A 26291-nucleotide genomic window follows, 5' to 3' on the forward strand; every position below is an offset into this window, starting at 1 on the left:
GCTTTTCCTTCTAGTTTTTCCTTGAATTTATTCAAACTACCCAATTCCACAAAGCAGATGGAAGCTTGTTCCAAAAATCAACTACCCTCTGCCTGAAGGCAATCTGTGCATCTATCCTTTCTCAATTTTTAATGCCCCCTCATGCATAGTCTGAGCAAGAATGCCATCAGTATTGAGTTTGCTCAATCTGTTCAAAGCCTTAGACACCTCAATCACACACCTCACAGGCTAGTCTCTAAGCACTGCAATTTGTAGAGCTTAGGCCTTTCCTGGTAAGAGCATCTTTTTGTTCCCTTTCTCTGCACCTGCTCCTCCAACATTATATCCACATCCTCCCACAAATGGTGCTACACCTCATTTGTGTATGCAGTACAATATGTGGCCTAACCATTCCTTTACCCTGATGGCAAAATTCTTGTATATCACTGCAAAACCCTATTTGCTGTCCTAGCAGCTTTGTCTGCATCATCCAGGGTGTGTTTTCGTGATTTGATTGGAATGCTGTTCTGTCCTTAATTTTGCATTATCAACCAGTATGCCATGTGTAAAAGCGAGTTATGAATTGATTTTAACTAGGCCAAAATACAAAGATAAAGGCATTAAATAAATAAAGCATGAAATAAAACTAAATAAGTAATAATTACTGCCTTATACATTGAAAGGCACTCAACAGGGATTAATACAAAGGGTACTAGGAAAGTTTTGCAATACAGCTTTGTTTATTTAATTTTTTCAAAGTAATTTCCTCTACATTCAATACACCTCTCCATCCTCCGAAACCAATCTTTAAACCAGTTCTGCCAAGTTTCACTAGGGAGTAAAGCACACTCGTTGTCCCAAGCCCGTAGAAGGTCCTCATCACTGGAAAACCGCCTCCCTTTTAGCTTCATTTTCACATGCGGGAACAGTGCAAAGTTGCAGGGAGCAAGGTCTGGTCTGTAGGGAGGGTGCTCGAGAAGTTTCAGTCCTGTCGTGGTCAAATATTCGGTGCAGGCTTTGGCGCGGTGAGCTGGAGCATTATCGTGATGGAGGTACCAGGTGTCCATTCTTGACTTTGGCCGCAGGTTCTTCATAGATCCAATGACTTTAGGCAGGCACTGTTCAGTGTACCACTTAGCTGTGACTGTCTTCTGCGTGTCCAAAACGACACGTTCCACAATTCCACTCGATTTGAAAAATACAGCTATCATTTTCTTCTTTACAGATCAGGATTTTCTGACAATTACGGGTGTGTCGTCATCATCAAAGACCCAAACTTTGTTTTGAGCCTTGGTCGGCAGATCGTAATAGTACAGCCAAGTCTCGTCACCTGTCACGATGTTGTTCACATACCGAGATTGTCCCTTATCAAACTTTTTTAACATCTCCCGGCACCAAGTCACACGTCGTGTCATCTACTCTTCAGTCAGTTGATGCGGCACCCAGAGAGAACAAAGTTTCTTCATGTGCAAATGATCTTGCAGAATCGAACGAATTGCTGGTGCATTTAGGCCCAAAGTATCCTCTATCTGTTGGTAGGTCACTCGCCTGTTTTCGTCAAGCATTTTCCTCACAGCAGTAACGTTTTCCTCCGTAACTGACGTTCGTAGCCTTCCCAGCCTCTCAGAATCCTCCAGAGTGAAATTTTCCCTTTGGAATTCTCTATACCACCTGAACATCGTTGTACGATGTGGACAATCATCATCTAGTGCAAGAGTCATTTCTTCTAAGCACTGTCTATGGTTAAACCACGCACGAAATTATATCGCAAAACTGTCCTTATCTCATTTCGTGACCACGATGCCATCGCAAGCACTGTACACTCTCACTACTAATGAATAACTGAGCCCATCGACTTGGCGCGGCGGCTACTATGCACGTATGAACATGTCTCAACATGCAGCAACAAGCAGCTTCCTGTGATTCATTGTTGCGTCATATTGCAAAACTTTCCTAGTACCCTTTGTACCTATCAATGTACCTACAAGTAAATGTAATTGGCAACACTTATCTGTTTCTGTGAACCCCACACCAGTTTTACATTATGGCAAAATATAATGGATAGCATCTAAAGAAGAAGGGGGAATATACCACATATTAAAATAAAATACAGTCAAACTTGGTTATAATGAGCATCAAGGGACAAAATTTCCTTGTTATAACCGTTGCTCGCTATAGCAGAGATGGGGAAACCCCTGGGGCCGTTAAACAATGAACACTTTATATCAGTGATGAATTAAATCTACCTCCTATTTTTTTAAATTCTCAGTAACTTGATAAAAAGATAGATTCAAAAAACAAAAGAAATTAAGAGAGAAAAAAATAATATAAGTACTGTATATACTTACATAGTATTTGTATTAATATGCTTGTATAAACTACAATACACTTTATACTAAACACAATTTATTTCTCTGTAATTAAAAACAATACGATTTGATGTCTTTATTTATGAATCTTAAAATTGATGTTCTAAAGATTTCGCTTTGATATTTCTTAAGTTTCCTCTTAAAACACTCAACGTGTTAAAAGTCTCATTACTTGCCTTAGTTCCTTCAAAAAAATTAACCAATGTGTCCATTGCACCTTGAGGTTGTGAGATTGTCGGCACTATTTATTTATTTATCGTATGATGTGAGCAATACACAAAAGAACCAGTTTTTTCCCCTCCTTCCTTTGTTTATCGTGGCTGTGAGGTCCAACCAGAGACTACGGAACCATCGTAATATCCAAGCCCGAGGGTTGACCTTTGGGTTGCCAGGCAGGCACTTTACCCACCCAGCTAGCCCAGTTGGCATTGATTTTGATTCCCTTTCAATTGTCATCATCGTTATCGTCTTTGTTGAGCACAGCATCTACGTCACGCTCTGTAGGAAGACCACTAGTTAATAAGTTGTCAACTCGTACAAATTCATCGATGTTATCTGTATTAAAACTTACAATGTTACATAGCAACCATTCGGATAATGGTAAGTTGTTTTCTTCGTTTCCATCTTCTTCATCTACAATTGAAGTTTAATTTCGATTTCTTGAAGCAATTCGATATGGTTGTCAAAGTAACATTGTTCCACACACCATTCAATAAATTTATAGCATCCAATATTGATATAGACTCATAAGTTTCTGTTCTCTTTGACTAATCAGATGTAGAACTAGAAATCTTTTATAAAATCCTGTCAAACTATGTCCACTGGGCGTAAAATTGATGTTGCATTGGGAGGCAGAAACACTAGCTTAATGTTGGACAAATTTTGAATCTGGGAATGTGCAGGACAGTTATCAACTAACAATAAAATATTTTTCTTCTTTTTGAATAGCTTCTTATTCCAATCATTTACGTATTGTCGAAAAAAATATCCGAAGTCATCCAAGCTTTCTTGTTTGCAGTGTAATTAATCCACATGCAGTTTCCTTACATTTTTGAAACACCAAGGTTTTAATGATTTTCCGATAACAGTTTTTTTTTTATAAGTTCTGGTCATATTTGCACTGTCGAGCGAGCCTTTGATTTTTTTCCACCAAAAAAAATTTTCCCCTTTGAATTTAAATGTATTGTCAGGTGTTAAATTATAAAAAAAGTCCTGTTTTGTCAGCATTGTAGTAGTAATAGAGGCATGAGATGCAAGAAAGCAAGCATATCAACTAAAAAAAAAAAAAAAAAAAAAAATTTTCACACAACCATTCCCTCTAAAAGTTAGTCTAGTTCTAGTTTAAGCTATCAAACTTCCACAATGACAGATGGAAGTTTGCTCCAGCAATTAACCACCCACTGGCTAAAGGCAAATTTCTGCACATCTATTTATTCTACAACTGTCTTTCCTCATTTTGAATTTATTCCCCTCAGATTTGTAATCTGAGCAAGCAGAAGAATCCCATCAGGATTCAGTGTGCTCAACCCATTCAAAGCATTATACACCTCAATCAGATCACCTCGCAGGTGCGTAGTCTCTAGCCACCACAATTTGCAGAACTTAAGCCTTTCTTGATAAGAACCCCTTCATTCCCCTCACCAACCTTGTTACCCTTCTCTGTACACGTTCAAGCAACTCTACATCCTTCCTAAAATGAGGCCTCCAGACCTGTACACAGTACGCAAGCCGTGTGACCATTGCCTTATACACAGTGATAATCACCTCCTTTTCCCTGCTAGCAAAATTGCTGTATATCATTCACAATAACCCATCACCTGCTCTGGCAGCCTGTCTGCATTGCTCAGAAAACTTCATATCTGACTGCACAATTGCTCCCAGGTCTTTTTCATTTTCTACCAACCTAAGTGTAGTACCACATGGTATGTTCCTCTGTGGTTACTTCTACCCATATGCAGTACTTTGCATCTGTCAATGTTAAACTTCAGTTGCCACTTCTCAACCCATCTGCCCAAGTTTTCTAGAACCTGTTGCAGTAGCACAACTGCTGTAGATGTCTTCTCATTGAAATCTTTCCTGATTTCTGCCCAAACACAGTCAATCCATTCAATTGCCATTATTGGATCTGCAGATTGAGATTCTCCACCAATTTTTTGCATGAACAATGGTTTTTAAATCGATCCAGCCAATTGTTACCTACAAAATCGTCGCGTCCAAATTGTTTAGCAAATTTTTCCACTTGAGCCTTTAAGATCGGACCGTCTATTGAAAATCCAGCACTTCTTTGTGTGGTGAACCATTGAAGCAATGTTTCCTCAGTGTTTGTAACCTTGCACTTTCTAAATTGTTTTTTTCGGTTTTTTCATAACCGAAAAAAAAAAAAAATTCTTTTCCAGTGCCAACATCTTTATTCTTCCACAATGTCGATACACTTGAAGAGGACAAAGAAAACTTTTTACACACTTCAACATTTTTTGCACCACATTCTAATTTAGACTTTTTTGCAATTGAGAGAGACTTTCTTTTGTTAGTAGACATGTTTCCAAAGGAAGGCTTTCTTTCTGATTTTACTTAAAAATGATAAAGTGATCTGCATACAAAGTTCTTACTTAGAAGTCCCGTTTCTAAAATTGTTAGGAGTCCTGAAATAAATTTATGGTTCAGTGAATACAAGACAAACTGTTAAGAATGTTTGAATAGTTACCAAAATTTGTTCGGTATATCCTTGTAGTACACTCATTATAACAGTGAGTGATTTACCCGTATAGGAAATACGTGTAAATTAAAATAATTATGGCTTTTTGCTCGTTACAGCCATGATCTTGTTATTTCCGTGCTCGTTATAACCAAGTTCGACTGTATAAATGTAATATTAACATTAGGGAGGAGTAAATTTTTTGCTGTAAACTGGTATAGTGACTGTTGGTCCAACAGATAATAACCCTATAAAAGAGATGATATTCATACCAGCGTTATTACCAGCACACATCCTTACCATTTCACAAACCAAAAACCAACCAAACCAAAAAGGCCAAGAATGGCTTTCTTATTGGTCCCTGCTAAGTGCCCGTCAGTGTATACAGGCAGTAATTAATATTTATTTAATGCCATTAGCTTCATATCTTGGCCTAATTAGATTCAATTCACAGCTTTTACAAGGTATGGCATTAAATACTGGTTGATGATACATGGGGTATACTAAGGACATTACAGCATTCTACTAAAATAGCAAAAAAAGGAATATTGCAATCACACAATGTTTAATTAAAAAGTGGCATTAGAGATTACATATAGGAAAATTTTATACTGATATACACAAAGTGTATATTTTTTTGTCATTATGCAAGAAATGGTGCATGTGACCAGTGTTTTACAGCTACAAATACAAGAAACTTATGCCAATATAAACAGCTACAGAAAACACAGAGATGTAAACTACTTGGGCATGAAATATAACGAAATTTGGGACACTAAACACTTTCAAAGTTTCTCATTGTCTTAAACTGGAAATACTTTGCAGTATCCTGTATGGCCAGCAATTCAGCCATTTACTTATTAATTTTTAATAGGGAAAGCAAAAGTGTTACCTTTGAAGGCACGCACTATGAATTACAACTGAGTGGGAAATCAACTGTCAATGTGGAAGCTGATAGCTTTTAACTCCTCCCAAGGCTTTTGGACTGAAAGCACACCTCTGGAAACGGTATCAAAATATATAGAGCTATAGCAGGGGATAACTGCAGTGACAATTGTGTGTAGGTTTTCTTCAGCCCAGGTATAAGTGTTTCTAGAGTGGAGGATTCCATTTCTTCTAATACTCAGAACATGGCTGAGAAATCAAGGATCACATGCATTGAGCCATTGCAAAAGTTTCTATATTTATTCATATCTTGTGGCAACAATTCTTCTAACCAATTCACAGTATGCTGTACAAGAATTGCTATGTGTGTAATGTCCTCTATACACTTGTAAATGAAACATTCATGTGACCTGACAGTTCTAATACTTTTAGTAGGAGATACTTGTACAGCATGAAGTTTACTGTGTTTACTCATAACATTTTCAGAATTTTTTTTCTCTAAGTGGTCTCTCCACGGCAGCAAATGTCTTACGATTTAATACTTGTCGAATTAGAAATTTTCACCATATCTGCAAAATTCTTATGAACCTCACCATAAATTAAAATCATATCGTTAATTTGACAAAAGCAAACAGATCTGTACCATCTATCATATCTGTTTAGCAAATACCATTCTGTAAACAATGAGACAGTCATTTTGCAACCAGAAAGTCAAATATCAAACATATTGACACTTCTGGCCATATTGGTTACTCACAACTGAGTAACTGGTATGACTCATATAGTAGAAAATATTTGTCAGCACATGTTTGTTTGTACTGTTCAAAACTCATTTTACAATCATATTTTTATGAAAAATTTGAACAAAAATGCTTTGCCATTTTACACATTTTTGTAATTTATAATTAATATCTTGAAAATAGACTTTAGAAGTATATGGTTATAGGAAATTTATTTCTTTTTGTAGGTGTAGAATATGCTCCATTTGTTCTGTACAATTTGTTCCAAAGTAAGGTGAAACATGTTTCACTTTATTTTGAAATGTGTTTCACTGTATTCCACAGTAAATCCTAGTACTGAAAGCGGTTTGTTTTGGTAACAGTCCATTTGATAATTATACATACAGTTGTGCCCCCATATCCGCTAATTCAGTTACCTGCAGTTAACCACAGAAAAAAAACAAAAAAACTTAACACTTGCTACTTGTGTGTTCAATACGATGCTTCCCTTTATTTTTTAAGATGTGGCGTATGGTTTGGTCACCAACATTATAATGGTTCTTTAGCAATTTAACAGATGCACCATTTTGAAACTTTTGAATAATTTCAAGTTTTTGTTTAATTTGAATGCACAACTCTTGCATTTGCCCATCATTTTCGCGATTTCTAAACAAAAAAAAAAATATATATATATATAGTTACTATAAAAAAAAAAAAAAAAAATTCCGACATCCCTGACAAATAATGAAACAAAATTTGTCCTTTTGCAGTGCAACAGAACACAACAATCAACGCCATGCACTAAATCAAACTAAACATTTGGTCTTTTTTTTTTTTTTTTTTTTTTGTTTTGTTTTGAGCAGTAGGTGTGACGACAGCAGGGGTTGCAAGGTAATAGGTACACTAATCTCCCAATGATGACTTATAACGCCAGTTCTTGTCGCTTATTTACGACTTGCAAAATATCTGTTTATACATATTCTAGTTACTTGAATTTTATGATTTCTGGTTGACTTTTTTTTTTTTTTTTTTTTGGAGTCTTGAAGTGTCCCGGTAAATCGAGAGTCTTCTGTACTTTATTATTACAGTATTTAATGGTGTTTTTTTTTTTTTTTTTTTTTTGTTGTTGTTGGCGGCGCATCGGCTTCTAATAATGCACCTCCCAAAGTTTTTGCATTTTACTCTGATCCAAGCCAGAGGCAGGAAATCAAACCCATGACCTTTGGGTTGCCAGGCAGGCACTTTACCCACCTGGCTAGCCCAGTCAGCTTTAATGTTGGTAATGTCTTACTGTGTGTTTAATTTATCAATTAAACTTTATTATGCGTATGTATGTATGTACAGTACAAGAAAATCACGTTATATATGGGGTCAGCAGGTGTTCACTTATATCTGCAGTAGGTCTTGGAACGTATCCCCCACGGGTACAGGGGTCTTACTGTAATGGCATTTGTGAATTCTTTTCCATTATGACTGAAGATACTATATATTAGGCTCTCTGAATATAGTGAATACACTGCACAGCTAAATTTGTGGCCATAGGAGATATAACCCTCTATGCCCTTGTTTAAAAATTGAAAAAGCAAATAGAAATTATCATTGCTTGCCTTTAAACGCTGTTCAATTATCACTTTTCTGATTTTTAAACAAGGGTATAGGGATAGAAAGAGAGGGACAGGCCTCCGTAGCCAAGTGGTCAAGAGCAGGAGTGCAGTAGCACATGCTCTTTGAGTAGACCAGCTCTTTGACTGGACCAGTGTGGCAGATTATGGTCCATTTCTCTCAACATGAATTGTTGAGGAGGTTTCCATCCTGCAGTGGCTGCAGTTTTACCTTTTTTTACCTTATAGGGATAGAAAATATTCATATATTCTCTTTCTCCAAAGATTATAAGAGGACAAAAAGGGACAAAAATAAAAGGACAAAAAGGGACAAAAGATTATAAGAGGACAAAAATGATAGCTTCCTGGTTAATTTACTTTTCTGGTTTTTAAATAAGCCATACGGGAACATATCTAACACGTTACGTATTCTATATACAGATATAACACAGTGGGTTCTTATAAAATGTCGTATTGTGCGAAACCCTGTTATATGGACTAAGAAAAAGTACAAAAAGGGCATTACATTCCAAAAGCTAACAAAACACACTACTTCATTAACAAAAATACACCATTCTAGATTTTGTGTATCTTCTGCTCTCTTTAAAAATTCAGTAATCTGGGTTTGTTTGCTTTTGCTTGATAAATCTTTGTCAGTTTCACTGTATGGAACTAAGCATTTTTGAAGCTTCCTTTCGAACTTTGGGCTCCCTTCATTCAAGAATCTACATTCAAAAAATATGATTCCAATTGCTCGGCTAACTTTATGCCTTCCTGTATGCTTTTTAGTGTAAAATTCAGAAGTTTAGAATATTCATCTGATTTAGTTTTACCTCCAATGCCATTTCCACCAAATCTGCTTTTGCCAGACTCTTTTTCTACCAGTAATTCTTGAAAGTCTTCAGTCATCATATCTGTTTTAGGAGCATAGGTGACTAAAGCCATCTTACTCTGTGTATATTGTCTGTAAACTGCATGTCCTGAGGTCAATTTTCTGTTTTGCTGGACATGAGTTTGCGGGAGAAAAAAACCACACTACCTTCGCCTGAGCCTGACTAAATCAGCCACGTTGAGTTAGTCGGGCTCAAAAATTCCTCCTCATCAACGGGATTTGAACTCAGGTGTGGGGAGGAGGGCAATTCTATCAACTGTGCTACCCATGAAGGCTTCAGTAGTCATATCATCAAAACCTTCCCCTCCCACCAACGTAGCAAGTTCTACTATCACACTGATTCCTTTTTCTGCAGGTTCGACCATATTTCCTGAATGAACTGACTCTCCACACATATTTAATGTTGACGGTTTTACTTCTTTCATCTATTCATGAAAGAAGAATCATAGCTTTATTAAGCTATGATTCTGATACAGTCCACAACTGAAAAATGTTTCCATGCCTCCATTACTTTAATAGATCCAGAATCAATTTTATTGTAACAATTTTCTGATGTAGAGTTTTAAAGGTGGATATAATGCCTTGATCTTATGATTGAATGAAAGAAGTTGCATTAACCTAGTACAACTGTGGTGGTAGGAACATAACTTCAACCTTTTTTCATATCTTAAATCTTTTGGATGGCCTGGTGCACTATCCAATAGTAATAAAACTTTGAAATCTAGATTTTTCCACAAGTTCAATAGCACAGAACGTAACACGAGGATTTCCCAACAAAATAAAATACAAGGATTTCTCAATAATTTTTTTTTGACTAGCAAGTCAACAGTGGGGATTCAAAAAGAGTGGAAATATTGAAAAATTACATCCAACATAACAGCAAGGTTTTCCTAGTACAAAAGCTCAAAAATACCTTTATGCAAGGTTTACCAAAATTCTCTAACCGTGTTATATAAGTATTGTGTTGTGCGAGGATTGCTGCAATTTATCAATCTTGTTAGAGTAAACAAAACCATGTTGTAGAAGTACTGTGCTATACAGGGATTGCCTGTATTCCAAATATAGTAACTGCTACCCAAACAACCTTGTGGTGGATTGCAGATATATCCCCTCACATCCTTGTTTAAAAATCAGAAAACTGAATGAACCATCAACTTGGAACATTTTTTTGATATCTGGACTTCTACCATATTAAATTGGTACATTAGGAATACAAATTTCAGAGTTTTACAGTAATAGTTCTTGTAAAAGAGTGAAATCTTTAGCAGATAAAAAACTTTTATAGAAACATATACATATTTGTTTTTTAAGATTGTTTCAAATAATGCATCCATTTAACATAAAACTTTCAGAACGTTTCATCTTTTGTGCGTTTTTAATAGTGGACATGGTTTTACTAGATGATCTCACTGCTGAAAGGATTAAATACAATTATAATTTTTTTTTTATTACATCTCATAATAAATGCAAGACATGTATATTATTTTGCTTGCCCAGTCTTACATTTACTAAAATTTGGAAAAATCTACTTCGCCCCCTCACTACACAGATTCCTGTGAAATTTAGTATTTTGGGTCCTTCAAAAAATTAGATTAAATTCAGTTTGCTACACAGTGAGCAATTTAGGTTATCATTTTCTTACATTTATAGTTTAATTTGGCATGCAAACTGCATGTGGGAAGCAAGCTGCAGAAAGGTGTACAATCTTATTTGAGAAATAAAATTTTACAACCACCTGAATTGTAACTAAAGAAGTAATTCTACTAGGCAGATGCTAAAAATGTTTATTTTATTTTTTTTACATAATTATCATGCATACATGTATACATACATACATATATGATATGTAAACAAATGTGCACATGCATCAGATGCACATCGGATGTATAGCAAAAAATAAAAAAGTTTTGCATAGGTTATATACAGAAGTAACATCTTTTATCATATACAGAGAAACATCACTTATCATATACAAATAAAACATTACATACCTCAGTGAGCTGAAACAAAATTCAAGAGGAATGTAAAGCTCCTAAGAAGTGTTATAACTTACTGAAATAAATGCAGTTTTACTAACTGCCTGGAAGAGAAAAAAATTGATTCATTGAAATTTACAGGTAAAATATTTGTACCCAAAAAGGCATGTGAACATGTCAAAATTATAAAGGTGATGTATTAAGAAATAAATGTGGGTTAATATAAATTAAGAGTGAATATTTAAAAAAAAAAAAAAGAAAGAAAAGAAAAGAAAGAAAAATTAAATCTCTATATAAATTTTGACTTTCAAACACTGGCCTGAAGAGGTCCCTAACTAGCCTTACTGTCCCTTACAGAAACACCTTGAAAACACCAAAACTTCTGAAGCACCAGCAGGAAGATGTAATGTACAAAATGAAATACTGTATTTTAATAACAATGGAGGGGGGGGGACTTAGAATTTCAAACATTCCGTTATAAATGACTGTCAGAAATTCTTATACAGTATTAGGCAATCGACTGATTCAAGGTGGATTTTCCCATCAATACCACAGAGCAAAACCACAGAGGATGGTGAATTAGAAAGGTTCAACAGACATGCCTATGTGATATAACTGGAAGATCCCCCTCCACTAATATCACAACATCTCGCTATAGTATCAATAAATGAACTTAAATATTTAGTTTGACACTGGGTTTAACAGGATTTGCTCTTTTGAGCATTTTTACATCGATTACTGAGAATAGGAAGTTAGTTCAATTGTTCTCTATAGTTTAATATACTTTTGTCAAAAGTGTTGAGGAAATCCTGCAGCTGCTGTTTGCTGTGGAGCTGCAGTTGTAAATGCCATTGTAGGTTGGGCTTGCTGGACACCACCACCTCCCATTGCGTGAGTCTAGAAAAAACAACATAACCAAAAGGAAAATAAGCCCTAAGAAAAAAATACTTTTCTTTCATTAATATTACTTAAAGATTCATGACAAAATATCTAATCTAAATCTGTACCCACACTTATAAAATATAATCCACAATCTTTCTCAATTCTGAGAAAACATTGAGCTTCAAAAATTAAACTGCTGCTATCCATAACGGAGAATTCAAAGCAGCAATCACTTATTTTAAATTATGTAATATTTTTACTGACATAACAAAAAATAATAAACTGCTTTGGCTTTTTATACTCAAAAAGTATAACAAGTAAATTTTAAAAATTCATGGTGACAAAAAAGCAAGCCCACCTGCCCTCCACTTTGTTGTACCTGCATCATATTTATTCAGTCATAAAGCAATCTAAATATGCATATTTTTCCAGTCTTGTAACTCATCACAGTTACAAGACTGGAAAAAAATGGGGTTTTGTGATTAATGGTAACTCTTCAGACTGATCTAGAGTTAGAAGTGAAGACTCCCAAGGGTTGGTTCTGATTTTCATAAATGGCATCAGTAAAGGGATAGAACGCATGATGTCAAAATTTGCAGATAATGTAAAGATTGGAGGAGTGATATGATCAGCACCCCTTCCAGATGATTTGGTCAGGCCTCAAAAAATGGTCAGAAAAGTGGCCATTATGTGTTTATGTAAAATGCAAGGTCTTAACACTTAAGGAATAGCAACCCCAAAATATCTTAATGCATTTGGTAGGGCCAAATTAAAAATTGTGGAGGAAAAAAAGAATTTGGGAATAACAATATCAGACATGATAGTTGTACAAACAACATAGACAGGTGAGAAGGAAGGCCATGGTGACCTATTGATTTTATCGAACATTTGCTTGCAGGTATTGGCACGTCACAATTCCATTGTATAAGGATGTAAGACTGCATTTGGAATACTATGTCCAAGTAAGGAGATTGCACACTTAAAAAAAAGATATCAAGCTTTCTTCAAAGGGTCCAAAGACTGGATCACCCACTTGGTGAGAATTACAAAAGGGCACCCATGGACTACAGAGCTTGGCAACTGGGCACCTTGGAGGGACCTTGACAGGTCTGTAAAGCTCTGAGGGGTATAGTAAAATGGGACAACCTTGGTTTCATAATGCACAAAAATTAACAATATTTTGTTTAGCCAGATTGTAAACCTAAAAGGATCCCAATAACTTTAAAATCTCCACAGATTTTGTCATGGGTGCTTTAATGTACTATACTTTTCTTAAGAGAAATTCCAAGTTCTCGTAAGATTCTTTCATGCTGCAATTAGTATAGGTAAATGTATGTTTCCACTGTGAAGTAGCACAGCTTTTAGACAACTTCAAAGAGTCAATGAAAAGCCTTCAATCTTCTGGTTTATGTTCTCTTCAAGGGCATCAAGCAATCAATGTCAATACAGTAGCAAAGTGAATCTTTCAGAGCCAAATATGAAGAATATTCTTTTTATCATTTGTGAAATACAAATATCTTTTTACAGTAAATTCCATTCCTTCAGCCTAGATCTCAAAAGCTCTGCCTGTGACTTAGACAGATTAAAATCACACACAAGACCTTTTAATTCACTTTGAATTATAAGATGCCTGTTTGAGTCTGGGCATTCATATTCTATTCAGAGCTTGTATGGACCATTTCCATTGAATCATCTCTGTTTTCCTCTTCTAATTACCAAGTTTCTGGAGGAACAGATAGCTTTTCACTGTGACTAACTAATCTAATGGCTGACAAGACATAAAGATGCTCAATTTTTTTCTCTCTTTCCCTTTCCGTCCTTCAACCTGAGTTATGCAAAAATAGTAGTTGACTGGGTGGCTCACTGCACACAAAGTATCACTGCTATTTCCAGTTTCCATAGAACAGCAAATCACAGTGATACAATGTTTATTTTTTTAGCCAGCCTCTAAGACAAAAAAGCACAACAAGATACTCATATAGGAGCCCAATTGTAGTCCTGAGTACCAAAGTTGCAGCCAAAATAAAGTTCACAGTTTTTTCTTTAATAAGGGTGTTAGACTGTCTGTGAGATAAAAATGACATATTTTAACAGCACACACAAATTCACATGAAAACCTATAAAAAGAGCAGGAATTTAATAATATGTAACAAACATTAACTCACAAACACTAACTCCAATTGACTGATCTGTATTGAGAGGTTTGCTTTATATATCCATCTGACATGCAGGGAGCAGGTGTTGGGGTAGAATAGTCTAGAAACTGTTAAAAAGCAACCACTGAAGAAAGATCTAGAAAACTTGACTCCAGAACTTCTCAATCAGCAGTCCAACTAATAGGAACAGACAGACCAAAATCTAAGTACATGAAAAGTAATATATGAAGTACCTTGTGACCTGACGGTACTAGTGAAAAAAAGTCTGCACATTTGAAATCAACATTAAATAATACACTAAGTGTGCTATATTTCAATTGAAAAAAAATTTAACCATTCAGCATTCAGTTACACACAGACTGATGAAGGTGTGGTTGCAAAGAATCTCCAAGAATCCTTTCTTCAATAGAATTTCAGCCAACTCCACAGAAGAAAACCAGTTGTCACCAGTTATATTTCAGTTTGTACCCTGGATTGGTTTATATAACTGCAAAACAAATTTATGTTGGCTTTGAGTATTTTTTCTCTTCCTGTGCAAGGCCAATTCGATCCATACCTTTTCCAAAGTAGATAAGCGTTATATAAATAGGAATTTCTTGCTTCTGTCAGACACAATTTTTACGCCATATTTATCTGCTTTATTAGTCATATTACATCTTAAATTTACATCTACCCCTAAAACTAACAAGCACTTTGCCAACAGTTATAGATGTACCCATACTGTAAACATCTCAGTGGTTCTGGATAAATTTATCGAAAATAGGGAAAATTTCCGCTACTAAATCTCTTCTGTGATATTCTCTATCATCAAGATTGTCAAATCGAGTATTTGAAAGCAATCTTTTGCAATTGCTAATTTGAAAATAATCTTGCAAGTCATTTTTGACTCATCAAGCATCTGGAGACGTCTCTATCTATTCCGTCTGTGCCAAATAGAATGGCAATATTTTCTTGATTTGATTTGAAGATAAATGTAAATTAGAAGACCTAGGAAAGCTTTGAATTCACATAAATCAGTGTCTTGTAAGCCAAATTTATTTTCATTTGCTACGGCTTTACTTTGTTCTTTTTCAAGCTTATTATTTGTCCAAAAAAAAATATGCAGTAACATCTCCTCAGTAAAATGTAAATTCCACCCTGACAGTTGTTCTGCCTTTGCTCGGATGTTTTCAGCTTGTCTTTTCAGTACAGGTACTTTCATAATTATATTATGTTTATATTTAAGAGAATTTGATCTATTTCAATTTTACACCATACAAACCTATTTTTACCATAAAAATACTGCATGGAGTTATCTAATTGTTCTGTTTGTGCTTCATCACTGTCCTCAGGTATTTCTGAATTCATATTATGTTCTGATTCGACAAAATGGTCCTTGAGGTTGTCACAGACATTCTCTCAGATATGCCAGACAAGCTGTACTTGCTATCTGGGAGTCTAAAACGCTGATGGAACTGATATTCGGGTGACACTCAAGTCAAGTGGACCTAATTTCGGCGAAGTCCGGACGGTCTGTGACAGCCAAATCCTCTGCTTGCACCTTCACGATGGTGGGACTGTTAGTAATCCTGGGTATAACCTCCATGCGCAAGTACATGGTGGGTGACCACCCAGGTGTGAACCAACGTAAGCAGGGGTCGAGGTGTGGCGCCCACACCACATGGAGGAACGCCGCCCCTCTATGTTACCAGGCAGTACTAGGTGGTAGATGACTCTCATCAACCGGTGAAATACCACCACTTTACTTATTGGAGGCTTGAAATAGTGGAACCCATGTTTAGTCTCTAGAGCTAAGTTCCGGTCAACCTTTCCCTATCTCTTCCATCATGCAGTATGATTGATGACTTTTGAGGTTATGATGAACGTCGTGGCGAGATCCAATATTCCTTACATTTCGAGGGTACAGCTCTAAATCGGTGTTCACAGGCCGGCCGCTAGTTAGTACACCGGACTGAACCTATTGGTAACTCTCTAGGAAGCTTCCGGATCAGCTAGTGTATAATCTTGCTGCCTCTACTCTGCCAGATAGTGACTGGAGGGAGTCCGGGTAGTGTGTATGCGGGGAGCATTGTCGAGGCCATGTTATGTCAAGGATCTGGGTATATTCTTACCACATATACGCCATATCCAAAAATTTCATTACTTCATACAGCATGTCCCACCTACTTTTTCTTACTATTGAATACACCATGAATTGTCAAACTAATAGAGCAAACTTATCTGCGAAAAGATATAAACCTCCCAAGGACTTCCTAATTCATTTCACAAATATACGTGGTCTCAATTCTAATCTCAACGATGTCCATTTCCACTTGCAGTCTGCCAAACCCCATGTACTTTTTCTGACAGAATCTCAGATATCGGTTGATTCATCTACTGCTCATCTCAGATGCCCAAATTATTCGCTGTATGATTCCTTTCGCCTCAAAGGTGGTACTTGTGCATATGTCCGTTCTGATATTCCCTGTCAGAGACTTGGCAATTTGGAATCTCCTCTCTTTGATCTTCTCTGGCTTAAAATCTCTCTACCTCATTGTGTCAAATTCATCTGTTGTCTCTACCGTTCTCCCAACTCCACTAATCACTTGGAGCGCTTTGACTTCCTCTCTTTGAAACTTGACTTTCTCCAGTCCAACTTTCCTAACAGTGAAGTAATTTTCCTTGGTGATTTTAATGTTCACAACTCCAGCTGGCTTCCGTTTTCTAGTCACACCGACCCAGCAGGTCGAGATGCTGAGGCTTTTGCAATTACTAATGACCTAGCACAGATTGTTCATTTACCTACAAGAATACCGGACAATCCTAATCATACAGCCAATACGCTTGATCTTTTTCTCACAAACAACCCTTCTAAGTACACGGTCGAAGTGAGACATCCTTTAGGCACTTCAGATCACAACTTGGTGATTGTCTCTTCTCCAATGGAACCTTTATCTCATGGCTATTCCCAACCACGTGTTGTTTGGCATTACAAGAATGCAAAATGGGATGACCTGCGAGACTTCTTTTCTTCTTTTCCTTGGTCGGATTACTGTTTCAAAACTTCTGATGTCAACGTTTGCTCAGATCGTGTCAGTGAAATTATTCTTGCAGGAATGGAATCCTTTATCCCACACTCCACTTTAAAATCTCGTCCTTTATCTAAACCTTGGTTTTCCAATAAATGTGCTAAGGCTGTCCAAGAGAAGAATGTTGCAAAACCTAATTGGCTTGTTTCTAATTCTTCAGTTTCATTTTCTGCCTACACCAAAGCTTGCAACAGTTGCAAAGCAGTTATTAACCAGTCCAAACTAGAGTTTGAACAGGCTAAGAGTAGAAAACTTGCTTCTTGCCCTAATGGTAGCCGAGCATTCTGGTCTGTTGCCAAAGCTATTGGCCGCAACTTTTGCCCATCTTTGCTCCCATCTCTGTCCAAACCAGATGGTTCTGTTGCCACTTCAGCCAAGGATAAAGCTGACCTGCTAGCATCCAATTTTTCTTCCAGCTCATGTATTAATGATCTTGGTAAAACACCTCCCACCATTCCCAACACGCTCCATTCAATGCCTCCTGTGGTCTTCCGTCAAAAGGATATCAGAAGGATCTTGATGAATCTTGATGCTAAGAAAGCTCCAGGTCCTGATGGTATTTCTCCACTTGTTCTCAAAACCTGTGCTCCTGAACTTACTCCTATTCTTTGCCGCCTTTTTTCACTTTCTTATTCCAAAGGTGTTTTTCCTTCTGCTGGGAAATTTGCTCATATCCAGCCAGTTCCTAAAAAAGGGTGACAAATCCCTCCCATCCAATTATCGTCCCATTGCTATTACTTCTACTCTTTCTAAAGTAATGGAGAAATCAATTAACTGCCAACTCTTAAACTACCTAGAAACCTTCCGTCTGATCAACGATCACCAGTATGGATTCCGTCAGTGTCGATCCACTGGAGATATTCTGGCTTATGTTACCCATTTATGGACTAATTCAATGGAAAGGTTCGGTGAAACACAAGTAGTTGCTCTTGACATCTCAAAGGCTTTTGATCGTGTTTGGCATAAAGGTCTTCTAAACAAGCTTCCATCTTATGCTTTGCCAACTGTTTTTAGTAATTGGTTATCCAGTTTTCTCTCTGATCGCTCACTGAGGGTGATGGTAGATGGCTCTCTGTCTTCTAACTTCTCCACTAATGCCGGTGTCCCCCAAGGTTCAGTTCTTTCCCCCACTCTTTTCCTCTTGTATATCAATGACCTTCTTCCATTGACTGGAAATCCTATCCATAGTTTTGCCGATGATAGCACATTGCATTCAACTTTCCATTTTGAGAAACCTTGTCCTGCTCAATCAGCTTCAACTTCTCGAAAATCTGCTACCAATTCCTTAAATGCCGATCTTCAGGTAATTCTCCGGTGGGGCAAAGACAACTTAGTTGATTTCAACCCTTCTAAAACTCAATCTTGTCTTATATCTCACAAAAAGGATTCTTCTGCTCCTATGCTTATCTGTAGTGACACTCCGATTTCTAGGCAAAATGATATATCTCTTTTGGGGATTACCCTGACTTCTAATCTCTCTTGGCACAAGCACATTACAAATATTGCTTCCTCTGCATCTAAAAAACTTGGTTTTCTCTTTCGCTCTCGGCGTTACTTTTCTTCCAAACAGCTTCTCACGCTGTATAAATCGCAAATTCTCCCTGCCATGGAATATTGTTCCCATATCTGGGGTGGTGCCCCCAAAACCTCTCTCCGGCTTCTTGATTCCATTCAGAAGAGGGCAGTTAGGTTAATTAATGATTCATCTCTAACAGAGTCTCTCCACTCGCTTTCTCATAGACGCACTATTTCTGCTGCATGCCTCTTCTACAGATACTTCCATGGGCACTGTTCTTCTGAATTGGCTTCTATAATTCCTGCTCTCTCTTTCGAAACAGTCCGAACACGTGCCGCCACCAGCCAATATCCATTTACTGTCCAACTTCAAACCCACAGAACCAACTTTTCATCTTCCTCATTTATTCATTCAACTGCCGTTTTCTGGAACAACCTTCCTTCATACGTATTTCCTGAAAATTACAATCTACAGAAGTTCAAGTCCAATGTCAACAAATATCTTCTTTCGTCTTCTTAACCTCAAACCCAAGCACGGTACTAAGTACTATAGGTTCTAATACCTCTCGTGTTTGGGGTTCTCATAAAAAAAAAAAAAAAAAAAAAATGGTCCTCTTCATCACTAATATCACTTATACCACTGTAGCATTCATTAAATCATTTTCTGACAGTTTCCTCAAAATCCAGATAAGTTATACGAATCCTTTTTGAACATCCAGCCATGCTAACTAATAACGCACTTATGACACACAAAGAGAGGTGACATCTGTGAAACCAAAATATTTCTATAATTTCCATTATTGTAATCAGTTGTGCCCCTCCCCAACTCTGACTATGTCATAAGGATTGCAATCCATCATATTAAGATTACGTAGAACACTATCCCTACTGGTCAAGTGGGGATAGTCATTTACAAGATTTTCTTAAACTAGAAAATGGCATAGTTTGAGAGATATCCCTCTCCAGTTAAGGGTTAAAGAACTAAATCAGAGAAGTAATTAACGAAATTTCTGGCAGTGGTGCTCACCACAATATGCTTTGCAACTGACCAGTTAATCAGATCAACCATTTGCCAGCCCCTGATCTACACCTGTTTCATTTCTATGTATTATTCATTGTTCTAAACCAATTAATTAACACATGGAAAGCAAGAATGAATATAAAAACAAGCTTACGTTTATTGCAACGTATTTACCCTACCTGTGTAGTTGAGGTAGATGTAGTAGTAGGAGGTGGAGGAGCCATCCGCACCCTCTTTGCACTTGGACCATGATTGTTGTTATCTTGATTACCCTGATTATTGGCTGCATTGGTCTGTGAAAATAGCAAAAAACAAAAAAAAAATGTAGACAATCAATGCACATAACATGATCACTGGGATATAGCATACATGCTATATATGTCATCTCCCAAACTAAATGTTCTTTTATGTTTAAATTATTCAATATGAATATTTATTCATATTGAATAATTTAAACATAAAAGAACATTTTTATCCCTTCATTCCACACATATAAATGTGTGTGGAAAATATACTTGTACATTTCCAAACAAAGCAACCAATCAAACTATATATTGTTATATGTATAGTGAATGACTACTTTATTTAAGCTTCTCAACTCTGCTTTTTATAAAAATCTACACATTTACTGGGTTTTAATGAGAAAGCCACAATTTAACTCTAATCAATCAGATAATTAGATTTACAAAAAATTTATTTTTAAGTTTTATAATGGCACTTTTCTAATGTAAGTTAAAATTTATTTTAACTTATGGCAGGAAGTACGTTATAAACAACAACACAAGGTAAAATTTATAAAACAATGTTACACCATTTCTGAGACTATTGTAAGCCTAAGGCTTACTTTATATAAAAAAAAAACCGCTAGGGGGATGAACGCTACTACATCATGCAAGTTTCGATGGACATTTTTATTAACGGGGAGAAGTCAGTAAAGGGCTCGGGAATGCCGGGAAGTCGATGATATATATAAGGAAAGAGTTAAAAGTAGGGTAGTGTTGTGTTAATGGAGTGATAAGGTAGTAGTGATAAGGCGTGAGGGTTAGTGGTGATAATGGAGGGTTAATAGAGCAGTACAAGAGTGGAGAGAGAAGGGAGAAGAGTTTTAGTAACGGAGTTAATGATAGCGCCGATAATTAGTATTAGTGAGGAGGAGTTCTTGAGAAGTAGTCAGGTCTTACAAAGAGTGTTCGTGAAGTTATTGGAGATAGTTAGTCGGGAAGCGGCAAGCTGTTTGCTGAATTTCTACAAAGGAGAAATTCCCAGCCAAGGAGAAGAGTTATTCAATCACTTAGGTTCAAGGCAGCCAAGAGATATCGTGTTAGAAACGAGGGGAAGAACGGAATTTAGAAGCCGGATATTAGATGAGGAAGTCGTCATAGAAGGTGTGGGAAGGTCAAGGCGCTGATCCTAAAACATTGAAAAATATAGCTCATTGTAAGTACTGTTTGGTATTATTTCTAATCCTACTATTTGGACAGGAAGGGCATTCTGGAGTCCTAAAGTACTATTAGTTTGTTTAGCATAAGGAATTGTTGGATTAATAAGGACTAATAAGGTTGAGATGGTAAAGAAACCATTAGTGAGATTGTAAATTGGATTAGAAAAGAGTGTTCTAAATGAAATTGTTCTAATCGTTGTTAGAGGAAACTTCCATAATAGGGAAGGATTGTGAATAAATATTTGTATAAATATGGTTGTTCTTTAATTAAACTTGTTAAGTTTACCAGATGTGTTGTTCATTGCCTCACTCAATTTTCTAGCAATAGGTATAAGTAATCCTGAATTTTCTGATGCAGTCAGTGGCCCCAAAGATAACAAGTGTTACCTTATTAAAAATTAAAGTAAGCCTTCTCACTATAAACACAATAAGAAAAGCAGGTGCTTACAAATTTGGTACGCCAGCCAGCGCCTTGTAAATAATAGTGAAAGCGAAGCTTACACTATCCTGCCCTATCAATCAAGCATCAGATTTTTCCTCCTTGCATCTGATGACAGGAGCAGGATAGTCTAAGACACGGATAGTCTTTGGCACGCCAGCCAGCACCTTGTAAATAATAATGAAAGCGAAGCTTACACTATCCTGCCCTATCAATCAAGCATCAGATTTTTCCTCCTTGCATCTGATGACAGGAGCAGGATAGTCTAAGACACTAACAAATGACAACTGAACATACCAAAAATAAACTTATGACTGAAGGGTGAAAAATTTTTTAATTGAATCCATTCTTCACAGATCCACATGCTACCATATTCTATTAGATTCCAGCATTATCCATTTGACATTTTACTTCTTTCTCAAACGTTAATCACAAAGTTTATTTCTGGTGTATTCAGCTGTTTCACAAATGAAGACATCAGAGTGTTTTAAAACCCTTTACTTAATAATGAAGGGCTAGACAGTCCACAAAAAAAAAAAAAAAAAAAATTTTAATAATAAATTTTTAAGTTACACAGGTTCAATTATCAAATTTACAGTTTTCCCATGCTTATAATAGTTACTGAGCTTGTATAATTAATTGTGTTCCCAACATTGTAATAAATGCTGCTTTTCCAACACATACTTTACAGTGATATATTAAATAGTTTTGTGAACATTTCTACATTATGCCCTTGAAAAACTTAATAAAATACTTGTATTTGGAATGTCCCCATCCCTCAAATTATAACCGGTATACTATGCTATACAAATTTACAGAAAAAAAATAATAAATAAATACTCATTACAGTTTCAATACAATAATACTCATTATTGTTTTGTGATTTAAGTGATATTTCAGTTTCACTGAAATATCACCTAAATCACAAAACATGCATGTACACTTTTCTAGCACATAAATTAATCTTCTTTTATAAAGAATCCCCTATTCATCCAAAGCCTTTAAAACCCTTCATGTACACCTTCACTTTCACTCAAAAGGATCACTTGAAAAATATGAGTCTTTCTCAAGAAATCTCACTAATAAATATAACCAATACTTGTCCAGAAGTCTAAATTTAAAAATATTAATGGTCTCATAATTTTCAAATAACTTAGAAGATAATAAAATAGAATTTCAAAAATTTTCTGTTACAGTAAGTGAAAAAACTAAATTTTTTAATGATCCTTAATAGAAAATTTAGGAAGCACAAAGAATACTGTTCAAAAAAACCAACCTTGCTTGTGTCAGATTTGTCTTCTTGTTCTTCATCTGTAAGAAATTCCCTCTTTGGATAAGGAATTGGATATCCTGCAAATACACTGCAGAAGAGAATAAAAACGAAACAAGATTTCTAAGAATAATAGTGTGCCATATACTGTATTATACTTTTAATGATATTATTAAAATAACATAAACAGTGTAACCTTTCTAAAGCAGACACCACTGGGTCAGAAGAAAGTGCCCACTATAGGGAGGTGTCCACTTTGTAGAGGTTCATACAGCCAGTTTCAAATAGTTCGAAAAAATAAATCCACTGAAACTGGTTGCTTATGCAGTTTTTTTTTTAAAAATTGATTATCATAATGTACATATGTGTTTAATTTAATTAACTTTTAATAAACACATAATTAACTCTTAGTAAAAATGAATATAAAGGCATTGTTTAGAACATTTTGTTTTTGAAATTTCATTTTCATTATGGTTGCATTACATAGCACTTTTATCAAATATACAGGAATACTGACTGTAAAGGGTGTCTACAAACCTCCTTTTCAAAACAAAAATGTTACTGCGGAAAGAGGGTGCACAATACAAATCTGAAACCACTTCCAAGAGATAGAGAATATCTTCAAGTTTTTATTCACCAATCAGAAAAAGTGCTTGCTGCAGTAGATGGTGGCATAATCACAAAACTGTGGTCGTGGAGAAATTTACCAACACAATACTAACTTTTTTATCTTGTTGGTTTTGTCACTGATTAATAGCTTCTGTACAAGCTGTAACTTGTATAGTTTCATCCTTAGGCAGCTATAACATGTTACACACTGTAACATAGGAAATTCCCCTGAACCAAAGATGTGCTCATAATTATGGTCACGCACGACCTCACATTTTAAGTAAAATGTGAGCTCGCGCGGGGTGATAATATGTAGTGAGTTTTCGCCTTAACCTTGTGAAGTTCTTTACAGAAAATTTCATTTTGACCGTTATCATGGTGCTGACTAAGAGAATAAGTGACAGTCGTACTAGTAAATCTACCAAGAAAAGGAAAGCGATCAATTTGGATCAGAAAATTAAACTAATAAGAATGTATGAAAATGGTCAAACATTAACAAGTATCACGCTGAATTCAGATTTGTCAATAATAATATAGTAGCAATATGTTACTAGTCGTTCCTGAGTTACGTAAAACTCGACGAAGTAAGAAGTCCTGGAACATATTCCTACATATGTCGGGGACTTCTGTATTTTTGGATTAACTGGGATTTGTTTTTTAACATCTATCCCAGAAAATCTAGTCTACTGTACTAGCAAAACTTAACCTTCTTTCTCATAAAAAGTTTTTTTTCCTTTAACATTTTTGTTTTCAAAGAAAGCAGAAATGTAAATTCTTTAGACACCAGTTCGCCCTACTTAGAGTATGCCTTCTCTTCTTGCACTCAGTAGTTACATCCTCCCCTCCTCCCAAACAAATGCAACACACACACACACACACACACACACACACACACACACACACACACACACACACACACACACACACACACAGAACTGGAATTATCAATGTTATACAAATCCCAAACTGATGGTCTGAAAACCTTCCTAAATTCCTCATCTCTTTTCAAAAGGGTGCAGTCCGACAAATCAACAATGCTTTTTACACTAATTTACCATTCTTTATTGCATAAACAGTACCACTTTTCACTAATGTATTTTATTTTATTTTTTTTTTTCCTGCATTCATTTCTTTCCAGTTCCTTTCTTGGAATTTGGAACCATATTTTTTCATGTCTATTCCATCAAATTTATAACCAACAAAAATCCAAGTCAAATATTTAAGTTTCTTCTTGCTTATTAGATACAAACCAGTAAATGGTTGCGAGTTCAAAATTATTTCAGATTTAGAATTGCAAAACAATAACAAAAGAATAGACTTAATTCGCATACTCCTTTTGACCTGATTTTCACATCTTGGTGTCCTAACTACAATGAAATAAACTGCATAAGATATTACTGCTCTATAATTACATGCATCAAAATGTAAAAAATCTTAAAGACATCCTAGCCAAATTAGTTAAAATCTTTGTTCAAATAGTAATAAAATAGATTCTAACATTTGGAAGCATAATAAGTAAAATTTTAATGAAAAATAAATAGTAATAGTGATAATAAATAATGAGCTACAATGTAGATCCATCATTGTTAAAGCAAGTAAACAAGGTCTATAAATCTGTTATTAAATTAAATGTTTTAAAATTTATTATGATTTTTTGAATTAACGTCTTAGATTTCAGAAATACAAAAAGCAACTTTACTCTTGAGTTGGAAGAGGTTCTTCTTGGAAGTAAGGGTCTTGCATGGCTTGTTCTGATGTTATCCTTTTTGTAGGATCCATAAGTAAAAGTTTTTGAAGCTAAAATGCAAAATGCAATCATATTAAAAAGGGCAATGAATACTAATTAAAGATAAGATGACTATTCGAGGAAAAAACCATACCTACAGTATTTATAATGAATATTATAACTGTCCTTGTTGATAACTAAAAAGGGGAGGGAGTAGTACCAATATATTCTAATATGTTTATCTGGATATTGGTGTGTATTTTTTGCATTTGCTGCTTGTATGTGTGTGTGGGGATATGGTTGTAGGTATGCCTATATACTCCCACCATGTTCCCTGTTTGGCAACAAGCTATACACAAGATACAATAAAATGAAGAAGAGAACAGCAAGAGAAGCATGTTGTACAGTTCATTTTACTGTACATCTATTTTTGAATGCTACATAATTTTTTTATTTTTGTAATTACATAACTATAAAAAGTAAAAAAAGTAATTACAAAAATAAAAAAAGCAACAAGAGGTAAACAAGACGAATGTGATTTCTCTTAAAATTGTCATAATAATTGCACAGGTTACCTTTAACTAAATACTTGAAATGAGAGCACTTCATCTGTGTAAAGTTTAGAAATTATTTATTACTAATAGAGACTAAAAAAAAAATCATACATTTCATGGATGTTTTTTCCAGTAACTGTAACCTGTAACTGTAATCTGTCTATTACACCATCACTCACTCACTCACTCACACACACACACACACACACACACCAAAGGACCAAACTGAAAAACTGCCATTGTAATGTACAACTATTTTGAATGCTACATAAGAATAATTAAATACATGTAAGCACAAAAAGCAAAGACTGTGCCTAAAAAATAACACAATGTGTACATTACCTTGTTACAAATCTAATAGCTAAAATTAAACAAGATAAATGCATTTAATTTTAAGGAATTATAAATTTCACACATAGGAAGTGCTTTCCTTTTAACTATTTAAATATTTCATATCCCAATTAGTTACTGTTTAACATCTTCAAAAACTGCCA

General features: G+C 35.6%; 1 protein-coding gene across 1 annotated transcript in view; it reads right to left on the bottom strand.

Annotated features, from left to right (window-relative positions):
- Positions 1–11438: 11438 nt before the first annotated feature.
- LOC150083706 (uncharacterized) overlaps positions 11439–26291 on the bottom strand; it is a 189029-nt gene continuing 174176 nt past the window's right edge. Inside the window, exons 18-21 of the mRNA XM_090378576.1 lie at positions 25217–25314; positions 22915–22999; positions 19938–20051; positions 11439–12013 (exon numbers count right to left, since the gene is read on the bottom strand). Of these exons, the coding sequence (XP_090234702.1) occupies positions 11906–12013; positions 19938–20051; positions 22915–22999; positions 25217–25314 (405 nt within the window). The 3' untranslated portion in view covers positions 11439–11905. The remainder of the gene's footprint in view (positions 12014–19937; positions 20052–22914; positions 23000–25216; positions 25315–26291) is intronic.

Source organism: Mastigoproctus giganteus, chromosome 7, assembly GCF_048544385.1.
Source record: "Mastigoproctus giganteus isolate SK-2022 chromosome 7, ASM4854438v1, whole genome shotgun sequence".
NCBI lineage: Eukaryota > Metazoa > Arthropoda > Arachnida > Uropygi > Thelyphonidae > Mastigoproctus > Mastigoproctus giganteus.